Genomic DNA, 24,469 nt, shown 5'->3' with positions numbered 1-24,469 from the left:
GGTTTCCAAAGATGTGCCTATTTAAGAAAAAAACCCACTGCCACTGAGTCGATTCTGACTCATAGTGACCCTCTATAGGGCTTCCAAGGCTGTAAATCTTTATAGTTGTTGTTAAGTGACGCTGAGTTGGTTCTATAGTGACTCATAGTGACCCTGTATAGGGGTTCTGAGGAGTGGCTGGTGAATTGGAACCACTGACCTTGTGGTTCAAACTGGCCTTGAGGTCCAGTGTATTATTCCATAGCACCGCACCACCCACCAGACAGCTGTATTCTCCTCCTGCAGAGTGGCTGGTGGATATGAACTATCGACCTGGTGGTTAGCAGTGCATCCGAGCTACTTGATTTAAGAAAAGGCACATTAAACTAGCTATCAAGCTACTAAGCTTGATGAAACTCTAAACAGGGAAACATAATACTTAGTTGAAAGGAAGCACATGTTCAAATGAATGAAAACTATAACGAATTCAAGAGTGTGGACTGGAAGTGAGGGGGGATGCACAAGAACACCCATACCCACTTGACCTGGCTTCAATGACTGGATGATCACAACTCGACTAGAAAAAGAAAGAAGAGGGAAAAAAAAAGAGTAATCTGCTACAATATGATGAACAGCTCAAAAGAGGGAACAAATCCTTACAGCGAGGATCATTCCCACCCTGTCGGTACACAGGATTGACAGGGATGGGCAACTTACACACTGGCTACCTAAAATGGGGGAGCTACAAAGGCAAGAAGTGATTGGGTTACAAGCTTTCAAGAGGGAGCCTAGTTCCAGAGGGTAGGGGGTAAGGTAGAATCTCCGCTGAGTGGTTTCTAACCTGTTGGGACGGGGCTGATGAAAGGAGATGGTGTTAAGACTCTTGTGGTACAATAGTGAATAATTGTTATCAGGACTGACTGTGAGGGTTGGAAATGTAAAGGTAGGTATTTTGTAACAAAAGGAGGGGAGTGGTTGATTTTGCAGTCTAGGAGTGGAGGTCCCTGGGAACATCAAGGGAGAAGAGTGGAGTATAGGACCCTACCCAGAGAAGCAGTGATGCCAGAAATGGAGGCAGAGACGATGACAGGGAGAGATGGGGACCCTGGACTCAGGGAGGGAGAGGGACCGTGTGCTGATGACCAGGGGGCAGGCCTGTGGTTGTTTGATGATGCACAGAGGGGATTATAATCATTGCAATGAAACAAAATACGATAGCGTGAATGTAAAACTGGTGTTCTCCCATGTAAACTATCACATAACTCACACACACAAAAAAAGGGTGTGCATCGGGTTTTTTTCTTTCCATAAGAAGTGAAGACAACAATCTAGAATCAAAAGCCAGCAGCTACTCCCGATGAGAAAACAAAACCTGAAGAGACTGTGGCCTCCTGTGCTGTGTGGTTGGGGTGCATGCTGCTTGTAGCCCTTGCTGAATTGACTCTTGTGCCCACCACATCTGGCTTAGACAGGGCACGTCTTGCATCAGTACAGTGTAGACCAACTATGCATTAACTTACCAGAAGTAGGTCTTTGCCTAGTTCATCAATATCGCTTACAAACTTCTCAATCGGTTGAGGAGATTTAGAATGGAACGCCTGCCTGGGAAGGGCAACATCTCGAGGCCAGTCCTCTTCTCCTGGGAGTCCAATTATGCTACAAACAAAACAAACACAAGCATTAGCTGCTAATTTTCAAAGCTGTTTTCCCATCAAACTATAGATGAAGGCGAAGTCTGAGGGACAGGTACTGGAGCTGTAGAGCCCCAGGTATCTCTCTGTCCTATTGCAATATGGTGACTATCCGGGAGAAGGTGACCTCGCAGCAGAATCACAAACTTCACTGGGAAGAGAAAGGAGATCACAGTGGCAACACAGACATTGAATCTAAGAGGTAATGTAAACCTGGAACATAGTATACCACCAGGGGGCAAGTCCTGGAGGATGCACAGGGGGAGGTCATGTGTTAGTCTATGCCCAAGTGCTTTTAGTGTTTTGATTGAACATCACAGTATCAGCATGCTCTCATCATGCTCATCCCACATGGTTTATTAACACTTACATTTGGTTGCATTTTTGATTACAGAATACTTCCCCAAACAGTAATAATGTACATACATTGGAATCACACAGACAGTCAGGGTAGTAGCTATGACAGTCTTGTCCTATGCTAACTTTTTTTAAAATATATGTAAAGGAAATCTATGATATTCAAAAGTGAGCAAACAATAAACAAAATGGATAGCATTTATGTTTGCCCTGAAAGTCATCCTGGCATCAGATTCATGGAGAGACCATCGAGTGCTAAAAAGAGCACAGGCTTTAGAAATAGGTAGAATTGAGTTAAAATACTACATTCACCCACTTATTGGCTGTGTGATTAAGGACACATTACTTCACCTCTGTGAGTGTGTTTTCTTATTTATATTAGGAGAATAATTTGCAGTTGTTGTAAGGATTCGTGGCGATTTACACATAGGACAGTGCCTGACATACACAGTACTTGGTAATATTAATACATTACCCATTAGTATCATAGTAAGAAAATGTTATTAATCCAAAATACGTAGGAAATGCATCACTACAACAGTAAAAATAGGAACAGCTTGAGTTCCACTGATGTGTGGCAGAAGGTTCTTCAGAAACATTAACAGGCCGGTGCTCCGAGACAATGCATACACTAGATATGATTGAGAGTTTCCAAAGAAAAATCATGTATTAGAAGCAAATAGGTTTGAACAAGGACAATTAGGGAATGCAGAGACTTACATCTACATTATTGCTGTTGTTCTTAAAGTGCTGTCGAGTTGGTTCTGACTCATAACAACATCTCACATAGAATGTGTTTAATTCTGAACTAAAAAAATAAAAACTCTGTGGACAATAAAATGTTCTGCACATATGACTATTCAAATACTGTACTAAATTATTTTAACTACAGTTAGAATTGGTACAGCCCTGTCTTCTCCTTGGTCTGTATTTGCTGGGATTAAGGTCCGTGGAATGGTGTTCTCATGAATTAATTTGAGGTTTTGGGAAGATGTGGCAGTAAAAGTCATAGACCCTTTGTAGGACTTAGTCCCTTCTTTCCTGACACCTCAGCAGAGCCCAGGCCAGAGACCTCATGTACAATGAACAGACCTCTGTGTCCTTAGACACACAAGACTCCTTGATCTTGTCTGTCTACCTGTTAGTGAGGTAGAGACAGCAGACACACGGATTTATTTGTTAAGATGAACAGAAACGACACAATGAGCAATAGGGAAGTGTGTTTTAATGGCAAGTCCTGAAATAGGAGTAAAAAGAAGACAACTAGAATACCACTCGAATTATTAAAGGAAACGTACAAATGTGTGCATTTGGAAAGAATGGGATGGGCAGAAGAAAGAAGAATACTTATTAAAGGTTCTTTGACACTTTCTTTCATTCGTTTTTGGCCCTTTAGCCATCTTTGTATCAATGTTTTGTACAGTCACCTAGAAATTGCTTGTTATAACTTTTATAGTTTAAAATCTTTTTATTTACATGTTTGAATATCTCAATTTGCAGTTAAATCTTGTAATATGGAAACTAGAATGACAAAAGTCTTCAGAGAAATAGCGTGTTAATTATACACACACACACACACATATATACATGTATTTGTGGTGTGGTACTGTGGGATAAAGCACTGAACTGTAAGGTCAGTTTGAACCACAAGGTCCACTGTTTAAACTCACCATCACTAGTCACTCCTTGGAAACCCTATACAGGGTTGGTATGAGTCGGAAGAGACTGGACAGCACTTAACAACAATAACTTGTGGCATATAGTTAAATATACACGTACATTTATATATATAACTTTAAAAAGTGTTTTTAAATTGATCACTTCTTCTGATTCCTGTAGCAACAGATTAAGATACATAGGTCAGGCATTATTATTCCCGTTTTATAGATGGGAAAATTGAGAAAGAAGAATGAAATGAACTGCCAAAGTCACACACAATGAATTCCAAGGCACAGAGCCCAGCAATCCTATTCCAAAACCAATATTTTGTTTCCATTTAACTATGATACTGCTCCTAAAAATGCTCTACAATGCCTTGGACTAAAAAGCATTGTTTCACTTTCAAACTCCTTGCTGGTTTTTGAAAGTATAAGTCTTCCTAAACACAGAAACCATTTTCTCACTTAAGAGTATGTGAACATGGCTTTCCTTAAAAAAACAACAAATTAATTTAATGTCTAGTATGAATATTTATGGCATTGAGAAATTCTGATAGGCCCATTAAAAACTGCTTGCATCAAATTTCACTATTTGAACAGCTGAATAAAAGCCTTGAAAGCTGACATTTATAATGGGAAGACTGACAAGGCATAAATCCTATAAATGGCAGTGGTTGCAGGGACAGAAATCATTTTCAAGTACCTGTGAAGTGACACTAGGGTGCAGCATTGTCCCTTTTCTCTGTCAAGGTAAAGCATTCATAGGAAATAAAAGATAATGTTCATGCAACACTGTCAGAAAATAAGATGCAAACTGTGCTCAAAAAGCACAAAACATATAAAACTTTACAGCTTCTTTTCTATTGGCAACCTTGGTGTGCCAGACCTTTGACAAAAGTGAAACTGACCCCCCTCAGTGACAGGGGAGTTGGTCCCAACTCAGCGAAGCCTGTACAGGGTTTAAAGCTGCAAATCTTCACGGGAGCAGAAAGCTTCATCTTTCTCCTGTGAGGCTGCTGGTAGATTTGAACAGCTGACCTTGAGGTTAGCAGTCCAACTTGTAACCCACTATGTTACCAGGGCTCCCTAGCCTTTGCTTGGAAGCAAGTGAAACTTAACTGTCAAATGTTCCTTGTGGTCCTTCTCACTGGTTTAATGGGCATTAACAGTGTTAACAAGATTGAGGATGTCAGTGATGGAGGTAAACAGAACTCCCAGGTGGTATTAAGAGAGGAAGAGCAGGTGCCTGACAAGCTGGTTTTAATATAGATTACTTTTCCTTTTAACAGAGGGACTTTCATAGTTCCCTCTTCAAGATCACATGCACACAAAATATATTCAATAGTCATGGGGAAGAAGAGGCCCCATCTTTTCTTCATATATACTCAACATGTAGTTCGTAACTATATGATTAAAGAACTTGATATTCAAAAGCAGGGGAGTAACATAAAAGCTTTGTGCTGAATTCAGTCATCTTATGAACTCCTGGTGTGGCGCTATACTATCAGCACTGAATTGCAAATCACAAGGTTGGCAGTTCAAACTCACCTGCTCCTTGGAAGCCCTAAACAAGGGTTGGTATGAGTCAGAATCGACTCAACAGCACTGAACAACAACAACAATATTAAAGTAGTAGATGCAGCAGTAATGAAGCAGTCCTGGATTTGGAGTGTCTCAAACAAGAAAACTGGCAAATATTCTTCATGTCTTAAAGTCACTGGGTTCTGACTTAGTGGTGGCACTGGCAATGACAGAATCTGCTGGGAAGGCTCCCAGTCACCAAAAAAAGTCTTCATTCCACTGCTTTAAGCAGTCATGTTTGAGTATAATAAAGTATATAGTGTTAAAGGTGTAATTCTGTTCTTTAGGGACACTTTTCCTTTACAGCTTTACAGGCTACAAACATTAGAAAGGCCACTGAGATTCTTATAAATTGCCACAGAGCAATGGTCAGGGTCCTTTTTGGCCTGGCTCACCTACTTTCTTATTCTTTCATTACAATTCCAAAGGGGCTTTGCCAATGCCTGAATCAACAAAATGATGCCACACTGCATGCCTGGTGGGAAGAAAAGGCCTTTACAATCTGGAGACATGAAAGCATCTATCTCCTTGTATGCACAAACTTGTAGACCTGGGTGGAACTTTGCAACTCATCAGCTATGTACAGACAACTGGAACCAAAGAATCTGAGTACAAGGAAGGATCTGAAAGAGAAGGTTAGGTCCAGAGCTGTCTTCTCACATAAATATGTTAAGGAACAAAAAGGTTAAATAATAAAAGCTAACATCTTTAAATCACTTTATAGGGTTTTTGTTTTTTTTTTAAAGTTTTTATTGTGAACTGAGTGATAGTTTACATGGGAGAACATCAGCTTTACACCGTTTCATTGCAATGATTACAATCTCCTCCATGCATCATCATTCAATAGTATTTGCTTCCATTCCCTTTGTTGTTGTTTTTTTTTGGCGGGGAGGGAGTGTACACAAAAACACTAAGGAATATATAATAATTTAAACAACTAAAGGACACATTCTGCCTCCTGGCCATCAGCACCCAGTCCCTCTCCTTCCATTTATAGGGTGTTTTAAATAACTTGCTCAATGTCGCACAGTTACGCATCACAAACCCAGGACTGGAACCTACGATTCTTGTTTCTTATTGAGGTGCTCCAAAGAAAAATGGGATTGTGTAGCATACCACCCTTTGCCCAAGAAAACAGAACAAAACTCTGCAAAAATTGACCTGGATAACCAAGGATATTCAATAGGGCCAGTAAACCCACCGGGCAGGGATGGATGACCAGGTTGCCAAGCACGGTACCTTTCATGGTGGGTGTATCTGAAGTGACCACAAACAAACAATACATAGTAAAGAAAAAACTGGAGCTCAGTCAAGCAAAGAAAAGCAGCAAAAACACCCACAGAAGCAACGTACAGTTTTCAGGGCAGAGCAGGTAAGCCACACATGTCATGATGGACTCTGAAACAACTCTTCTCCTGAGCCCCCACTCACCACACAACTAGTAAGTAAATCAGCCTGTGTGCACTGTAGCTCAGGGTAAGAAAGGCCAGAGATCCACATTATATAAACATCAGAGGAAAGTCAAGTTTAATGCTATGGATGCTGATGTAAAATCAAGAGTTATTACTTACTCCAGGATTTTTCCTAGTTGATCAACATCTGAACTTCCACGAAAGAGAGGCCTAAAAAATAAAGATACATTTAAACAAGGAATTTTCTTAGGTTACAATTTCATCATATTTGTCATTATTATTTTCTAACAGGAAGTACAACATTCTTTATGGGTAGCGAAAAAGAATGAAGACATCTTTTCTTTGATAAATAAGTTTTTCTTTCATGTTACTTTTGTTGTTGTTAAGTGCTATCAAGATGGTTCTAACTCATAGCAACTCTGTATAGTATTTCCAAGGAATGACTGGTAAGTTTGAACTGCCTACTTTGAGGTTAGCAGTCTAGTGCTTATCCTACAGTACCATCCCAAGGCGTCACCTGTATGGTAAAACTCCCCAGTTACACAACCATGAGTAGTCACACAATAATTCTAACTGCAGTATTCCAATGCTTCTCCACTGTCTGTCAACGGAGACTTACATGGTGCTGAACAGATTTCATAGAACTTTTAGACTAAGATCGATTAGGAAAAAAGGGTCCGCCATCTACTTCCAAAACCCAGCCTATAAACGTCTATGAATCACAATGGTTTGATCCACAACTGACCATGGGGATCACACAGGACTGGGCAGTACTCTTCTGTTGTCCACGGGCTCAACTAACACCACTGCCGCCCTCTTTTGCTCAGCCTGAGTGTAAAGTTCTCCTACATTTGGTGACCTGGTGAAGGACACCACCGTCCTTGTCTCAAACCAGGGGGTTCTTTGAAACTGTTCCTCCCCAGAGCACCCTTTCGTCAGCACTTTGCTCTCACAGTGCTTCCTCATGGGACTCTCGTCTTCAGTTTGTCAAAATGCTCTAGTCAACGCCCTCTGGGTCTATTTTTCTGATTAGATCCCTTCCCTTTCTCCTAGCTTTGAGGCACAGCACCAATTCAGGGCTGCAGAGACAGTGTGTCCTCTTCTAAAGCCACAGTCTCACTGTCTACTCTGAGTATTTGATTGAGCTTGCTCCGTGACATTTTTGGCACTTTCCAAAATAGATCAGTGCCCCTTGAGGGCAGGGACTCCTCTTGGTTTTCCCTTAATGCTTGTCCTAGTGCTTGAACATTACAGGGGTGGTGGTTGTATGCCATGGAGTCGGTTACAATTCATAGCGACCCTGTGCAGGGATTCTGAGGCTATGAATCTTTATGGGAGCAGAAAGCCTCATCTTTCTCCTGCGGAAAAGCTGGTAGTCTCGAACTGCGGATCGTAAGGTTCTCAGCCTGATTTGTGAACATTACAGGTGGTTTATGTTATTACATGCCATCGAGTTGGTTTCGACTCATAGTGAGCATGTATATGGTTTTTGAGGGGCAGCTGGTAGGTTTGGTCATGCAGTTCAAACTGGTGAGTGGGTCAAGCAGTTCAAACCGACCTTGTGGCCCAGTGCTTATCTTACAGCACCACACCAGGGCTCATTGTTGTTGTTAAATGCCATCAAGTTGGTTCCAATTCATAGCGACCCTGTACAGGGTTTCCGAGTCTATGAATCTTTATGGGAGCAGAAAGCCTTATCTTTCTCCTGTGGAAAAGCTGGTAGTTTCAAACTGCTGATCTTAAGGTTCTCAGCCTGATTTGTGAACATTAAAGGTGGTTGTTGTTATTACATGCTGTCCAGTTGGTTTTGACTCAATAGTGAGCATGTGTAGGGTTTTCAAGGAGCAGCTGGTAGGTTTGAACCACCGGTCATGCAGTTCAAACCGACCTTGTGGCCAAGTGCTTATCTTACAGCACCACACCAGGGCTCACTGTTGTTGTTGTTAAGTGCTATTGAGTCGGTTCCGACTCATAGCAACCCTGTATGGGGTTTCCGAGGAGCAAGTGGTGAGCATGAACTGCCAACCTTGCAGTTCAAAGGTTTTGCAGTCTGGCACATTAACCCACAGCACCACACCACGACACCAGGGCTCACAGGTATATACAAAGCCAAGTAAAATTGTGCACGGTGCTGTAGGTACTTTGTATATACTTGTGAGCCCTGGTGTTCTGGTGTGGTGCTGTAGGATAAACACAGAACTGGTTGGCATTCCACACCCATCAGCCTTTCTAAGAAACCCTACACAGGGTTGCTGTGAGTTGGAACTGACTCAACAGCATTTAACAACAATAACAACAATTGTGTGAGTGTGTTTTAGCTTTTTATTGTGAATTGGGTGAGGTTTACAGAGTAAATTTGTTTTCTATTCAACAATTCGTGTCATTGTTTACAATCCCCATCTCATCCCATTTCCTTCCTGTGGTTCCCATTTAATATCTAATTTTTTAAAAAAAATCATATTTTATGCTACATATCAAATTTCTAGATCAATTAAACATTTTCTATGTACAATAAATAAACTTGCTATGCAGGTCACATATGATGAGTGATTGCATTTCATGAACTAGAAGGCACTTGAAAAATTGCTCAGTTATAGTTTCTATTTGCGGGAGAAAGATGAGGCTTTCTGCTCCCGTAAAGATTTACAGCCTCGGAAACCCTGTACAGGGTCCTTATGAGTCGGAATCGACTCCACGGCACATGACAATAACAACAAGTTTCTATTTAGGCTTTTATTCTTGAAAGTAATAATTTTCAAGAGCAATGAAAAAGAATTCCTTGGGGGAAATTCACAGAATATCAGTAATACAGGCAAATTCATAAAGAATCATGGAGCTGGGTTCTGAAATATGTCCAGACAGGGCTTAAGAGATAGCAAAAAAAAAAAAGTTTAAACCCAGAAGATGGAAACTTAACAGCTGTCATTTCCTGAGTGCTAACTTTGTATGTGGCATGGTGTCAAGTGTACCCCAAACATTATTTCGTTCAATTTTCACAAAAATTCTATGAGGAACATTCCTAATTAGAGATGTTACGTGACTTACCTAAGGACATAGACTTACCTAAGGACAAAGAGCAAATTGCAGAATTAAAATTCAAACCAAGTTTTGTCCATTCCCAAAGACTTTATGTGTCATTACTATGTTGTAATCATTTTATTAAGGTTATTAGAGTTCCTGGAAACCAGACAGAGTTAACACAGCTCAGCCTCTGGGGTGAAATATCACAAGGAGAGCATTTAGCCAAGGACTAGGGTGTCTCACAGTAGTACCTGGGGAGTTCTGGACTCAAATTGCTTTGCAAGTGTCTTAATACAAAATATACTTAGGTTTTATAGAAATAATAGTTCTCTTTCTTCCACAGTTTTATTTCATGTTTCTATAATATCAAATTAAATTATGAAGTTACAACACTAAGTATAATGAGCATAATGAAGGTGAGGCATAAATTGACCCCTCCTTGCTAGATATAAAGAGCTCTGGTGGCCAATGGTTAAGCACTGAGCTACTAACTGTAGAGTTGGCAGTTCAAAACCACCAGCCATTCTAAGGGAGAAAGATGAGGCTGTCTGCTCCTGTAAAGATTTAGTCTCAGACACTCTAAGGGTCAGCTCTACTCTGTCCTGTAGAGTCATTTTGAATTGGAATAGAGTCCATGGCAGTGGGTTTAGTGTCCAGTGAGGGTTAGGCATAGATATCAAACAACTATAGTGGTGGGTGCCAGAACATTGATCAGTAGCTTATAGATTGTACAGAGAAGGGCAGTTAATTAGATAAGTTGGTTAAATGGCTATATAGCATCTCGGGCCCCTTACCCTTTTTGAAGAATACTGGTGTCCAACAGAGGCAGGAACACAATTAATTCCCTTGGAGAATAATGGGCCACTGCTAGGAACTAAACCAAGAGCACCTACTTGAATGGGTGCTTCTCCTAGGCAAAGGCATAAAAACATCTCCTGTTTCCATCAGGCATTGAAATCCATGCCAGAGCTCAGCTGTAGCAGTGCTGCAAGCATTACTGTTTCTGCTTCTTGCTCCCTTTTCATTCCTGGCCCCCAGCAATGTCCTTGGCGTTCTCGCTAGCTCCACTATGCTTATTTTATTTCATTTACTGGGTATTGGAGCAGAGGACTTCCAGGTCTTCTAGTCTATCACAAGAACCACAAGTTTTATCTTTATTGGTTAGAGTTGTCCCATGTTTCAGCTAAAACATGCAATGTGCTTGCCACCCTAGAGTTAAAATAGGTCCATCAGTGTGACCTTCTTGAATAAGGAGTGCAGCAAGCAGAGGGTCTGCGTTACATTTATTGTTCTGTGACCACTCATCAAAAGTTGCTATGGGAAATACTAGAAACTTTGTGGCAGCATCAGTGTAGAGCTCAGACTGACTTTCATGTCCTTAGGAAGTGCTGGTGTACAACTTGGTGTTCTAGTAACTTGCCCTGAATGCAAGCAATTAACTTGTATGAAATAGATCTTTGGATGCAAAGACATAGTCACAAGACAATGGAAAGGAGTCACGTGAAGGGGAAAATCATATCTAACTTGAATTGAGACTCTCAGCTGACCAAGAAGTAAGCGATGAATGTGAACAAATTTTTAAAACAATCTATTCAGGGGCTGAGTTCAACCACGTTCCATAGATTCTCGTTGACCTGGAGATGAGAGAGAGAAGAGGAAGGGCTGGTTGGTCTGAAGTGTGGTGAGACCTGGGAACACCTGAGTCCATGGACAAGGACATAGCCACAGAGAGCTAAAGCTGAGAGTGAAGCATCCAGCTGATATTAAGTGAGGAGAGATACACAAGAACACCCAAACTTGCAGATAGTACTCATTTGACCTAGCCTCGATAGCTTCATAATCAGAACTCGCCTAGAGGAAGATTAAAAACATAAACAATTTTTGATACAGGAAACGAGGTTATATTGCTACAATTTGATGAACTTGACCTATACTCTCAGAGGTTGTTAAGTATCATGGAGTTGTTCCCAACTCATAGTGACCCTGCACAGTGTTTCCGAGACTGCAAATCTTTAGGGGAGCAGAAAGCCTCATTTTTCTCCCATGGAACAGCTGGTAGTTTCGAACTGCCGGCCTTGAGGTTAGCAGCCTGATTTATAACCACTACGCTATCAGAGTGCCTTACTCATGGAGGTTGTTGTTGTTACATGCTGTTGAGTTATTCTGACCCATAGTGACCCTGTATAGGGTTTCCAAGGAGTAGCTGATGAGCTTGAACTGCCGACCTTGCAGTTCAAACGGCTTTACAGTCTGGTGCATTAATCCACAGCACCACACCAGGACTCTAAATATCAACATAGGAGGAGGAGTCTTCACATCAAGTATCAATGCTATACCTTCTGTACTCAGGGTAAATAGAAATGGGCAACTTAGATATTGGTTACCTAAATGAGGGGATTATGGAGACATGAAGTGACTGGCTTACAACGTTTCAAGAGGGAGTTTAGTTTAAGAGTGTGTGGGGGGATGAAAGAGTCCCCACTGAATAGCTTTCATCTTGTCTAGATGGGTCTGGTGAAAAGAGATGGGGATAAGATTCTTATGATTCAATAGTGAATAAGAGTAATCATGACTAATTTCGACTGTCAAAATGATAAAGATAGAAGTTTTGTAACAAAAACAGGGGAGTGGTTAATCTTATAGTTCAGAAGCACAAAAGGCTCTAGGACATCAAGGGAGAAGAGCACAAGTGGAATGCAGACCTTATCCAGAGAAGCAGTGACACCAGAGATGGAGGCAGTGATGGGGACATGAAGAGAGGGAGCTGCTGAGGACTCCAGATTTATGGGAAGAGAGGGACTAAGAGCTGGCAGCCAGGAGACAGACTTGCAGAATGTGCCCTTTGGAGGTGTAAATTATTATATATGCCTGAGTGTTAAAAAAAAAAAAGAGCTAGCGTGAATAGAGAGAAATACTGTTTTCTCATGGTACATGGAGGGGATTATAATCATTGTAATGAAACAAGGTGTATGATTTATTGAAAGTAAAACTAATGATCTGCCCTATAAACTTTCACTCAGTTCACAATAAAAACTTAAAAAACAAAACAATCTATTCAGGTTTTTTTCTTCTCTCTTTCTTTTTTTCTTTCCAGTTAAAAACTATGAATAGTACGAGGAAGCTTCAATAAATCTGTGGAAAATTTCTGTTATCTTCTAATTCCGTTTTTCCAGGAACATTTTGCAGCACCCTCATATGCATGAGCTGGATTTTACGAATGAGGGCAATATGCACATCAGGGGCACAGAGCGGGGTGCAAAGGATGCAGAAGAGAAATGCAATCTTTCATCACGATGAGTTCTTGGGTGTGCTCTGCTGGATGGATGCTGTGCTGAGATACCAGACTAAGACCACCACAGGACCCTTATAGGACACAATCAGTCATTAAAGAAGGCTCTAGCAAGAGTCTGGATTATATCAGGTCTGTAACCTGTGTGTACCACGTACTGAGGAAACACATAGGACTGTATTTTCATTGAGGTTATTTTGAGCAATTATTCCATCTTCATATCAGCTAAGTTAAATATTCTTAAATCCACATAATTGGTGGCATATTTTGTTGTTGTTTCTAAATGCCGCTGAGTAGGTTTTAACTTACAGTGACCCTGTATAGGGTTTCTGAGAAGTGTCTGGTGAGTTTGAACTGCCAACCTTGTGGTTCAAACCGACCTTGCAGTTGAGTGCTTATCCTACAGCGCCACAGCAGGACTCCATATTTTAGATAAAAAACATACACACACGCCTCTGAGTCAGAATTGGCTGATTCTTTATTACCATGACTTAGAACCGAGCTGGAAGGAAGTAGAGGTTGGAGGAACAAAATGAGGAGAGAATAAAGGCAACAGGAAGACTGAAGATGAGACAGAGGTGGACAGAGACAATCTGAGTAGGTAAAAGATAACTTGCAACTCTGTTTTTCCTCTATCTCCTAAAAGTCAACCTCTCCTGGAAATACTGTCAAGCTGATTCTCACTCATAGTGACCCTATGTATGAGGGGACTTCAAAAAGTTTGTGGAAAATGGAATAAAAAGATAATGGGATTTCCCCCATGAACTTTTGAAGCTCCCTTGCACAATACAAAACAGTGCTTCATGTTGTTGAGTGCTGTTGAGTTGGTTCTGACTCACAGTGACCCTGTGCACAACAGAACAAAACACCGTCTGGTGCTGCGCCAGCCTCACAGTTCTTACACTTCAGCTCACTGCTGCTGCCACTGTGCCAGTCCATCTTCCTGGGGGTCCTTCTCTGTTTTTGCTGACCTGTTACTTTACCAAACATGATATCCTTCTCCAGGAACTGGTCCTTCCTGATAATATAGAGAAGTATCAGAGACAAGGAGTCCTGGTTTGGCACTGTGGGTTAATGCACCAGACTGCAAAGCCATTTGGATGTAAGGTTGGCAGTTCAACCTCACCAGCTGCTTCTTGGAAACCTTATACAGGGTCGCTCTTGTTGTTAACACAACAATCAGAGACAAAGTCTCGCCATCCTGGCTTCAAAAGAGTATTCAGGCTGTGCTTCTTCCAACACAGATTGGTTTGTTCTTTCTGGCAGTCTATGGTACATTTAATATTCTTCCCCAACACAACCGTTCAAATAATCCATTCTTCTACAGTCTTCCTTATTCACTGTCCAACTTTCACACGCATATGAGGCAACTGAAAATACCATGGCTTGGACTGATCATATTGTGGTGGCTTGTGTGTTGCTGTGTTGCTGGAAGCTATGCCACCAGTATTTTTTTTTTTTTTTTTAAATGTTTGTTTAGTTCCCTTTCTCTTTGTTTAAAATTATTAATTGAATGAAAGTTTATATAGATAAGTTCATCAATTTTACATTCAACAAATCCTACACTTAGTTTCATCTCAATGATTACAATCCCCTCCATGCAACAACAGTTGTCCCGTTTTCCCCCTGTGGTTACCCATATACAAATGTCCCCTTTCAAAATCTTACATATTTGTATGATATATAAATATATTTATATCCCACTCTCCCTCCTACACCCATTCAGTCTATGTCTCTGTCCATGTATCTACACACAGAACACTATTGTTTCAAGGTTGTATGTTGTTGTTGTTAAGTACCGTGGAGTTGGCTCCGACTCATAGCGACCCTGTACAGGGTTTTCCAAGGCTGTAAATCTTTACGGGAGCAGAACGGCTTACCTTTCTCCTGTGGAACAGCTGGTATTTTCGAACTGCCGAACTTGAGGTTAGTAGCCCGATTCGTAACCACTACGTTACCAGTTGTATATATAATCACTATTTACCTCTGTTCCCTTTAGCCCATGCATACCTCCCTGTGTCTTCACCTGTCTTCATCATTCTTCTGCTAATCTCCCTCTTCTTGTATATTGCTCTGTCCCTTCTTGTATGTTGCCCTATCCATAACAGAATGAATCACCATCCAGTCCTGCGCTGTCCTCACAATTGCTGTGTTTGAGCCCTTTGTTGCAGCCATTGTGCCAATTCACCTTGTTGAGTCTTCCTCTTTGTCACTCCCTCTACTTTACCAAAAGGACCATAGTGGTTACGAGTTGGGCTGCGAACCTCAAGGTCAGTAGTTCAAAACTACCAGCTGTTCTGTCGGAGAAAGATGAAGCTCTCTGCTCTCATAAAGATGTACAGCCTTTGAAACCTATATAGGGTTCCTATGAGTTGGAACCGACTCCATTACACATAACCACTTCCACCACCGTGGGCAAAATACTGAGTGAATCAGGAAGCATCAAAAGACAGTAAAAGAAAATCCAGATTACTATGCCCAAAAGAACTGGCCGACATGGAAGTTCTAGGACATGCTTATGGGAAAGCAATGCTCTGCTTATCACCAGATAGAGGCTCATAAAAGACACAAGTCATGCATTTTTCCAAGTCACTGTAGGGAGAGGATCCACTAAGCAATTACCATCTTGTCTGCTTTTAAACACAGTACCTCCTTTTCCAATTAGTAAGTGACATACTTACTGATTCTTTAAAAGTAACTAAAGATAAACTTAGCAACAGAGATATATTCTACCAAGAGTAGCAAATCTGAAGTCTGTTTTTGTATTTTTATAGTTGTTGTTAAGTGCCATCGAGTCGGTTCCAACTTATAGTGACCCTGTACAAGGTTTCCAAAGAGCGGCTGGTGAGTTTGAACCGCCAACCTTGTGGTTCAAACTGACCTTGAGGTCCAGTGCTTTATCCCACAGTACCACACCAGGATTCCTATTTATTTATTTATGGGGGAGGGGATGTTGAATAACAAAATTGAAAGATTATTTCTATGCCCACCAAGAACATCCCAAAATAAAGAGTGCAATTGCTTTACTGGATTCGAGTGTAAAAAACATTTATTGTATACGGCATTGTTGCTGTTGCTGAATGCCATCTGTAGAGTTGGTTCCAACCCAGAGTGACCCTGTATGGGGTTTCCAAGGAGCGACTGGTGAGCTTGAAGCGCCGACCTTGTGGTTCAAACTGACTTTGCAGTCCAGTGCATTAACCCACAGTGTCCACCCACCAAGACTCCATATAGGGCATTAAGGTTGGTAATTTTTAGACATTTTAGTATATCAAATTCTACCACCAACTTATTTCTTTATATAACTTTCCAGTAGTTGAGCCAAGTTCTATTGAGTGAATGGAGTTCTGGTGTTGTACTATAGGATAAGCGTCAGCTTAAACCGCAAAACCAGTGGTTCAAGTTCACCAGCTGCACCTCAGAAACCCTATACAGGGTCACTGTGAGTTGGAACTGACTCGATGGCACTTCACAACCATTGGGTGAACAGTATACAGACTTTATCTGCTAAACAACTTTGTTGGATCTAAACTGCATGAATGACATTTCTTTTTAGATTCCAGTTTCTTTTTTCTTCACCTAGCTTATGATTCGCTTTTTCCTTCAGAATGTTTTCTCCATAATGATTTCTTAGAACTATTATATTCTATTGCATGAGCTTTCCTTCTGTCTTGAATTTGAGTTTCTTCCTATTTTGAATTTCCATGCAAAACGTAGAGAAGCCTACTGGAAGGACAATACAATGCCACCCTATTGAGACCAATTTATTTGCTGAGATAAGCAACGTTTTGGAGAAAATATCTGAAAACTATTAGTAGTTTTTAATCAAAAAGAATTTTAGGTTATTTCCAATTATTTCCTCTAAATATCCCCCTTCACCATTATAATAGTTAATGCTGATAAGATAAACTCTTTATGAAAGAAACACATTTTCATTTATACATACAAAAATATCACATTTCCCCCTGTGAGATTCCTGCAAAATACAACGGCAACTCTAGCAAAGTCAATTATCTTGTCCTACTACCTTAGACATTGCCATGCGATGACAAGCATGGTTCTTGTTTTTTTTTAGTAAGGATTTTCCTCCATGTTCTTTTGGATTCATGAGAACTTAAGCCTTAATTTGTCTCCCCTCTTTTATTTATGTTTGATTAACAAGTTGATTTTACTGCATATTTGTTAATCGATGGAAAGGGCATAGATTTTGGTGATGAATGGTCCTGGTTAGGAATCCCTTTTTGCCATTTCTCACTATATGACCTCAGAAAGCCACTTACTCTCTTTGAATATCAGTCACCTTATCTGTAAGATGGAGATTGCGAATGTGCAGCACCAGCCATCCCTCCTCCAGCACTCTTCACTCAGCTGGGATCCGCCATTCACTGCAGTGGCCACACAGACCTCAGAGTCCATACTCACAGTTACGAGGTTTATTAGGGAAGTGAACAGGCTACAATTCAGGGTCAGAAATGTTCAGGGAACAGTGCTTCCAGTTGGGACAGCTTCTTCTCAGCCATGCCCACAGACAGACTTTTCTCTGGCCCTCAGCCACTGGACCTGGCCTCTGCCCTTCTCCAGCAATGTTATAAAGCTCTTTTGTTGTTGCTGTTACATGCCATCAAGTTGGTTCAGACCCAAACGCTGTTAGGGTTGCTGATAAATGCCCACAGGGCACACCACTCCACCACTCAGCCTGAAGGCACTCAGCCCTAGCTCCCACAGGTCAACAAACTTAGCTCCCACAATTACATGTCTGGAACGAACACTCTACAACGAACCTCCTGCCCAAGGTCACTCAGCTTTACTTGCTCTGTGGGCTGGGAAGCCTTGGCTCTGTCTTGAGCTCTGGTTCTTGGTTCCGCTGCAGCTGCTCCTCTGGAGTCACAGCTTTCTGTCCTTGGGTGGAGGAGGGTCAATGCACAGGAATCTTGGGGTCCAAAGGAGGTACTCCACTCCTGGCCCTTCTCTTGATCGTAAAAAGCTCCCCATTTTGTTTTTGAGATGGCTTATCTTATGGTGTGGCACTTTAGGATAACCACTGGACTGCAAGGTTGGTTTGAACCACAAGGTCGGTGGTTCAAACGCACCAACCACTCCTGGGAAACCATGTACTGGGTTGCTATGGTTCGGAACTGACTCGACTGCACTTAGCAACAACAACATGGCTAGAAGGGACATTAAATAATTCACTGCATCACAGGGATAACGAAATTTACCTTACAGGGTCAAGTTAAGTAAAACTACGAAAACAAATCATCTAACGAATACTCAAGAAGTCCTAGTGGCACACTGATTATGAACTTGGTTGCTAACCAAAAGGTTAATTGCTCAAACCCACCACCAGCTGCTCCGGGTGAGAAAGCTGTGGCTGTTTGCTTCCCTAAATATTCTAGCCTTGATAACCCTGTGGGGCATTTCTACTCTGTCCTATTGGATCACTGGGTCAGATTCAAAGCAATGGTAACAGGCTTTCTTAGAATACCCAGCTCATTGTAGGTCTACAGTAATTGGCAACTAAACATAAACTCACACATGCTCTCTGTCACTCACACACGATGAGACATCTCTTTTGTTCTTGGCTGCTGTTGGACAGAAATGATAATGTGAAGTATTTCACAAGGTGATCAAGAAAGGAACGGGCCACTTGTCACTATATGGTGAGTTCCTAAGTCACATTCAGTCTAATAGTCTTTTACTGGTGTCTTTCCTCTCTACATTTCCTACACCTGTCACAGCACCTACAACTTCACGATCAAAAAGCAGCTTTCTGAAGAATACATGTCAAAATTTCTAATAAGGACTAATTAATTCTGAATTGGCAATATCATTTTCCCATCTGTATGTTTTGTTGTTGTTGCTAAGTGCGTCGAGTTGCTTCTGACTCATAGCAACCTTGTATAGGATTTCTGTGACTGTAAATCTTTGTGGAAGCAGAAAATCTCATCTCTCTCCTGTGGAGCTGCTGGTGGGCTCGAACCTCCGACCTTGTGGTTCATAGTGCAGTGGTTATCGTTTGGAGCCATGGTGTATGTATGTAGTTTTTTGTTGTTAAGTGCCATGAAGTTAGTTCCGACTCACAGCGACCCCGTATAGGGTTTCCGAGGAGCAGCAGGTGAGTTTGAACAGTCAGTCTTGTGGTTAATGCAGTGCATTAACCCGCAGTGCCACACCAGGGCTCTGTATGTAGTCTTAGCAAGAAGAAAACTCTCCATGTATGAAAGTCTGTTATCAGTGAAGCGAATTTTTTCTTGCTGAATTACAAAGGGGACCAAGTTTCAGATTACATAGCTTTCTAAACAAACAAGTAAAACAACATATAAATATTATACACAATCCCCATTCCTGGTGGGAATCAGCAGATAAGAAATGGATACTGATATGTCTGTTAACGGAAGGAACTGATGCATGCATACAAGTAGATGTAAGATTTTCTTTAGTCATAATACTTTCATTGAACTAGCAAGATGAGGAAGTCCTGGGTCATCCTATAAACACCTCTGCAACTTGCAGGTTACCTGCAGTTAAGTTTGAACTGCCATCTTTCTTGATGAGTACAGCACAATTCCATAAAATTACCCCTGGGGACGGTTTACTATTTTATACTCATTCCCATACATTGTTTTAGAGTTATCTGTTAAGTTTTCAAAGTTAACTTATCACTTTACAATGACCAGATTAAGGAGACAATCAATTAATCGATTTACTTAGTAAACCCTAATTATGTGATCACTCACTAAGCACATAAGACATTATTAGGTGTTGGGAGATACCAACATCAATCTCTCTCTTTCTCTCTCTCTCTCTCTCACACACACACAATCTTAAATTCTGCCCCTCATAGGAAACAAGATCTACAAGTATAAGACAATTAAATAGAAGTTTCTCTCATGTTACTGGTGGATGACAGAACCACAGGACATATGCAGTGTCTGCCCACAGTTCTCTGCATTCAGTGCCCATCATCATTCCTTTCACTCCTTATTTGTTTATCATCAACTCCACTTCCATGTATCTAGAACCACACTAAGCATTTCACTGACGTCATCTCATATTATTTTCACCAGAATATTAGGAGGTGGTCTGATTAACCTCTTTTTATAGTTGAGAGTATAGCGCCATAGGATAAGCACTCCACCTCACAGTCTGTTTGAACCGCAAGGTTGATGGTTCAAACTCACCAGCTGCTCCTTGGAAACCCTATACATTTAGCAACAACAACATAATTGAGAAGGAAGGTAACTTGTCCAAGGAAACACAGCTCAGTAAGTAACTCAGCAACATTTTTGATTAGGTCTAACTGACTCCAATGAGCATTCAAGTAGAAGCCATGTTTTATAAAGATGAGTATGGCAGGAGTTTACTTAGTGAAACAGAGGGGATGGAGACTGAGCCAGGGGGCCAAGGAAAGACCATGCACGGGCAAAGCAACAAGGACCTACCCTAGAAGGGAGAAAGATATGGGAAGGGATGCCAAAATAGTCAAGGATAGATGATCAAAACTGAGGGACTTGGCAGCAGAAGCGTGATTTAAATTTTGTGTTATTAGGAAAGCTAGGCAGAAAAAGCTAGCTGGGGAAAGGGATGAAAAGATAGTTAATTAGGTTTTAAACCAGTTTCAGCACAAACTAATGCATAATTCTTTAGAACTTGATGAAAATATGCGCAAAAAAGAGTAGTTAAGAATCCTTAGGTACATACGCAAGAGAACTGAAAAGTATGACCATGTAAAAACCTGTACATGAATGTTCATAGCAGCATTATTAAAACAGGTAAAAAGCAAAAACAACCCAAATGTTCATCAAACAGTGAACGGATCAGCAACATGTAGAATATTATCTAGCCATAAAAAGTTATGAAGTACTTATACAACATGGAAGACCTTTGAAAACACACTAAGTAAAAAAAGCTAGTCACCAAAAGACAATGCATATTATATGAGTCCATTGTGTTAAATGTCCAAAATAGGCCCATCTATAGAGATAGACAGTAGATCAGTAGCTGCTGAGGGTGGGGAGTTTTGGGGGACATAAGGAATGATTGCTAAAGGGTACATACAGGGTTTCTTACTGGAGTGATGAAATTGTTCTAAAATTGATTATAGCGGTGGTTTCACAACTTTTTGGCTATACTAAAAAGACACTGAATTTAACAGTTTAAATTGGTGAATCATGTTATGTGAATCATATCTCAATGTTGTCGTTGTAATGGTTCCGACTCATAGTGACCCTTTACAGGGTTTCCGAGGCTGTAAATCTTTATGGGAGCAGAAAGCCTCATCTTTCTCCCGCGGAATGGCTGGTAGTTTCAAACTGCTGCTGACTGTAAGGTTAGCAGCTGGATTTGTAACAACTACACTACCAGAGCTCCTTCATATCTCAATAAAACTTTTTTAAAAAAAGTAGCTAAGAAAATTATATTTCCTAGTGAACATTCCAGATTTAAAAGAACAATTAAAACTGCATTAAAATACAGTGACAAACATTTATTTGACCATATGTTCAATTAATTATATATCTGAAGGCATGTGTTTCTAGATGTTCTGAACAACTGACTAAAGTACTCTGAGTCCCTAAACATTCGATGCATCAGATTATGATTAAATAATAAACAATAAAAAAAGTTTGTATAAAGTAAACACACTCCTATTTGAACTGCACCGTTGGCTGTTCAAACTCACCAGCTGCTCCTTGGAAACCCTTTACAGGGTCGCTAAGATTCGGAACCGATGCAATGGCACTTGACAACAACAACAATATAAAACTATTGTGCTTACTCTGCATGTTGAAGTTCTGGATGATTTGTCTGTTTTCTACATTTTCCTATACTCAGCTATTATGGAGTCTTGGAGTGGCACTGTAGGATAAGCACAGGACTGCAAGGTTGGTTTGAACCATAATGTCAGCAATTTGAACCCACCTTGGAAACTCTACACAGATTATAGTATACACAGGCTATGTGTCATGACCAACTCCATGGCACCTAAAAACAACAACAGTTATTTTTGAAAGGAGTCGAGGTGACACAGTGTGTTAAATCTGAGGCTACGAACTGCAAGACTGGCAGCTGGAATGCATACTAGCCACTCTGCAGGAGAAAGGTGAGGCAGTCTGTTCCTATAAAGATTTGTTGCCTTGTAAACCCTCTGAAGGAGCCCTGATATCGTAGTGTATTATAAGCTGTTAACTGTTTAAGGTCAGCAGTTCGAATCTACCAGTTGCTTCTAGGGAGAAAGATGAAGCGTTCTGCTCCTGTAATGATTGACAGCCTTAGAAAATCTATACAGCGACTGGATGACACACAACCGCCACCACCAAACCCTATGGAGCAGCTCTACTCCATTCTATAGGGTTGCTATGGGTCGGAATTGACTCTATGCAGTGGGTTCTGGGTTTTTAATTATTTTGAAATTAGAAGGAAAAAACAAACAACATTGGTACTTGCTATATACTGTATGTTATGGTCTGAGCTGTTCACCTAGCTTCTTCAACCCATGTTGATTACTTGTTTGTTGGTTTCTATACCCAAACTGGAAGCTCTTTTTATTGCCTCTGCATCCAGAGTACATAGCTACGGAGTGACCAGTCTGTTCATAATTGGCACTCAATGAATAGCTATGGAGTGGTTACTATTCCTCCCCTTGAGAAGGCTTTCTGTTCTTTCTTTCCATCAACTTCAGTGTCTCCTCTTTTATCAAAATTTACTTCTTGTGTTAATTTCTGGATAATTCAAGGGCAAGCATGACCTACTGTGCAAATATGTATATATGAATAGGCGTGGTGTGATGCTGTGGGTTAATGTGCCAGACTACAAAGCCGTTCGAACTGCAAGGTCGGAAGTACAAGTTCACCAGCTGCTCCTTGGAAACCCTACTACTATACAGGGTCGCTATGGGTTGGAACCGACTCCACAGCACTTTATAACAACAACATATACACTGGATGTGATGATACTGTTCTATATATTATGTTGTTGTTGTTGTTAGGTGCCATCGAATCGGTACCAACCCATAGCGACCTTATGCACAGCAGAACGAAACACTGCCTGATCCGGGCCAACCTCACTACTGTTGTCATGCTGGAGTCCACTGATGCTGCCACTTGGCCAATCCATCACGTTGGAGGTCTTCCTCTGACCCTCCACCTTACCAAACATGATCGTATAGCTATGCTTTAACCATTCTGCAGGCACTAGACAATGTCTGCCTGCATGTGATGAGTATTTAAAAACCAGGCTGGTGATTATTTCCTTTAGTCTAAAATCTTGTTCCAGAACAACTACAGAAGTAGCAAGAGGTTTGTAATATAGGAATTCTGCCCTCAGGTGCTTACTTCATTCAGGTATGTAGGACAGGGATGGGCTCCCCAGAAGACAGACAAAGAAAAGTTGAGAAAAAGTGTAGCAAAAGCAAAGCAGAGTAAGGGATTAAAGAGGGTGTGGAGAGGGTGTGGTGGGCAAAAGTGATACAAGAGGTAGAGGGTGTGAAGAGAAGAATCTGAGATGAAGTTCTGTCACTAGACAGGGGAGAGGATAGAACAAACCTAGTCAAAAAGAGAAGTTGATAGCAGGTATCTTGCTGTGATCTTGAGGTTCTGTTACCCAAGAAACCAAATCTGCGCTTTAAAGATCCTTCCTTTCCTTCCCTCTGGAATGCTGAATTTGAATTTCTAAAGATATGGCTGGGGGGAGGGCTAAAGACCATCCAGCGACCAGATATCCATATCAGTTGATCTCTGAAAAGGGGAAGGGTAGGGTTCAATCAGTCATATTACTGTTGTTGTAGTGGGCCTTTGAGCTGGTTCCAACTCATAGTTAACCCTCTATAGGATTTCCAAGCAGTTGCTCGTGAGTTTGAACCGCTGTCCTCATGGTTCAAACCGACCTTGCGGTCCGGTTCTAATCCCACAATGCCACACCAAGAATGCTGTTAAGTGCCATCGAGTCAGTCCCCACTCACAGTGATCCTGTACAGGGTTTCCAAGGCGAGGCTGGTGGATTCGAGCAGCTCACCTTGTGGTTAGTAGGCCAGAGCCACACAGGAATCTGGAAAACCAAATATTGATCTATATTTTCCACTCCTCATTATAGGCCTCATTGCGCCTAGTTTCTGCGAGCCATTTGCTTTTTCTGGAACCAAAATTGTCTGAGTCCTGGTGTGGCACTGTAGGATATGCACATGACTGCAAGTTTGGTTTGAACCACAAAGTCAGCAGTTCAAACTCACCAGTCACTCCTTGGAAACCCTATACAGGGTGACTATGACTCAGAACCGACTTGATGGTACTTAACAACAACAACAACAAAAACAAGATATGTAGATGGCATGACTGCTTAGAATAAACTTTATGTTCAAATTTTATTCAGCTTTGTTTACTTTTTTTTTTTTTAATTAAATGTTTTTATTTTGGATTGAGTGAAAGTTTACAGGGCACATCATCAGCTTCACATTCAACCATTCATATAGCTTGTTTCATTACATTG

At 41.1% G+C, this 24,469-nt stretch overlaps 1 protein-coding gene across 1 annotated transcript in view; it reads right to left on the bottom strand.

Annotated features, from left to right (window-relative positions):
* CDK6 (cyclin-dependent kinase 6) overlaps positions 1 to 24,469 on the bottom strand; it is a 292,037-nt gene that overhangs the window by 5,001 nt on the left and 262,567 nt on the right. Inside the window, exons 5-6 of the mRNA XM_006834296.1 lie at positions 6,838 to 6,888; positions 1,500 to 1,635 (exon numbers count right to left, since the gene is read on the bottom strand). Of these exons, the coding sequence (XP_006834359.1) occupies positions 1,500 to 1,635; positions 6,838 to 6,888 (187 nt within the window). The remainder of the gene's footprint in view (positions 1 to 1,499; positions 1,636 to 6,837; positions 6,889 to 24,469) is intronic.

The sequence above is a fragment of the Chrysochloris asiatica genome, unplaced genomic scaffold (assembly GCF_000296735.1).
Source record: "Chrysochloris asiatica unplaced genomic scaffold, ChrAsi1.0 scaffold00010, whole genome shotgun sequence".
Lineage (NCBI taxonomy): Eukaryota > Metazoa > Chordata > Mammalia > Afrosoricida > Chrysochloridae > Chrysochloris > Chrysochloris asiatica.
This window is presented reverse-complemented; position numbering and strand designations above follow the sequence as displayed.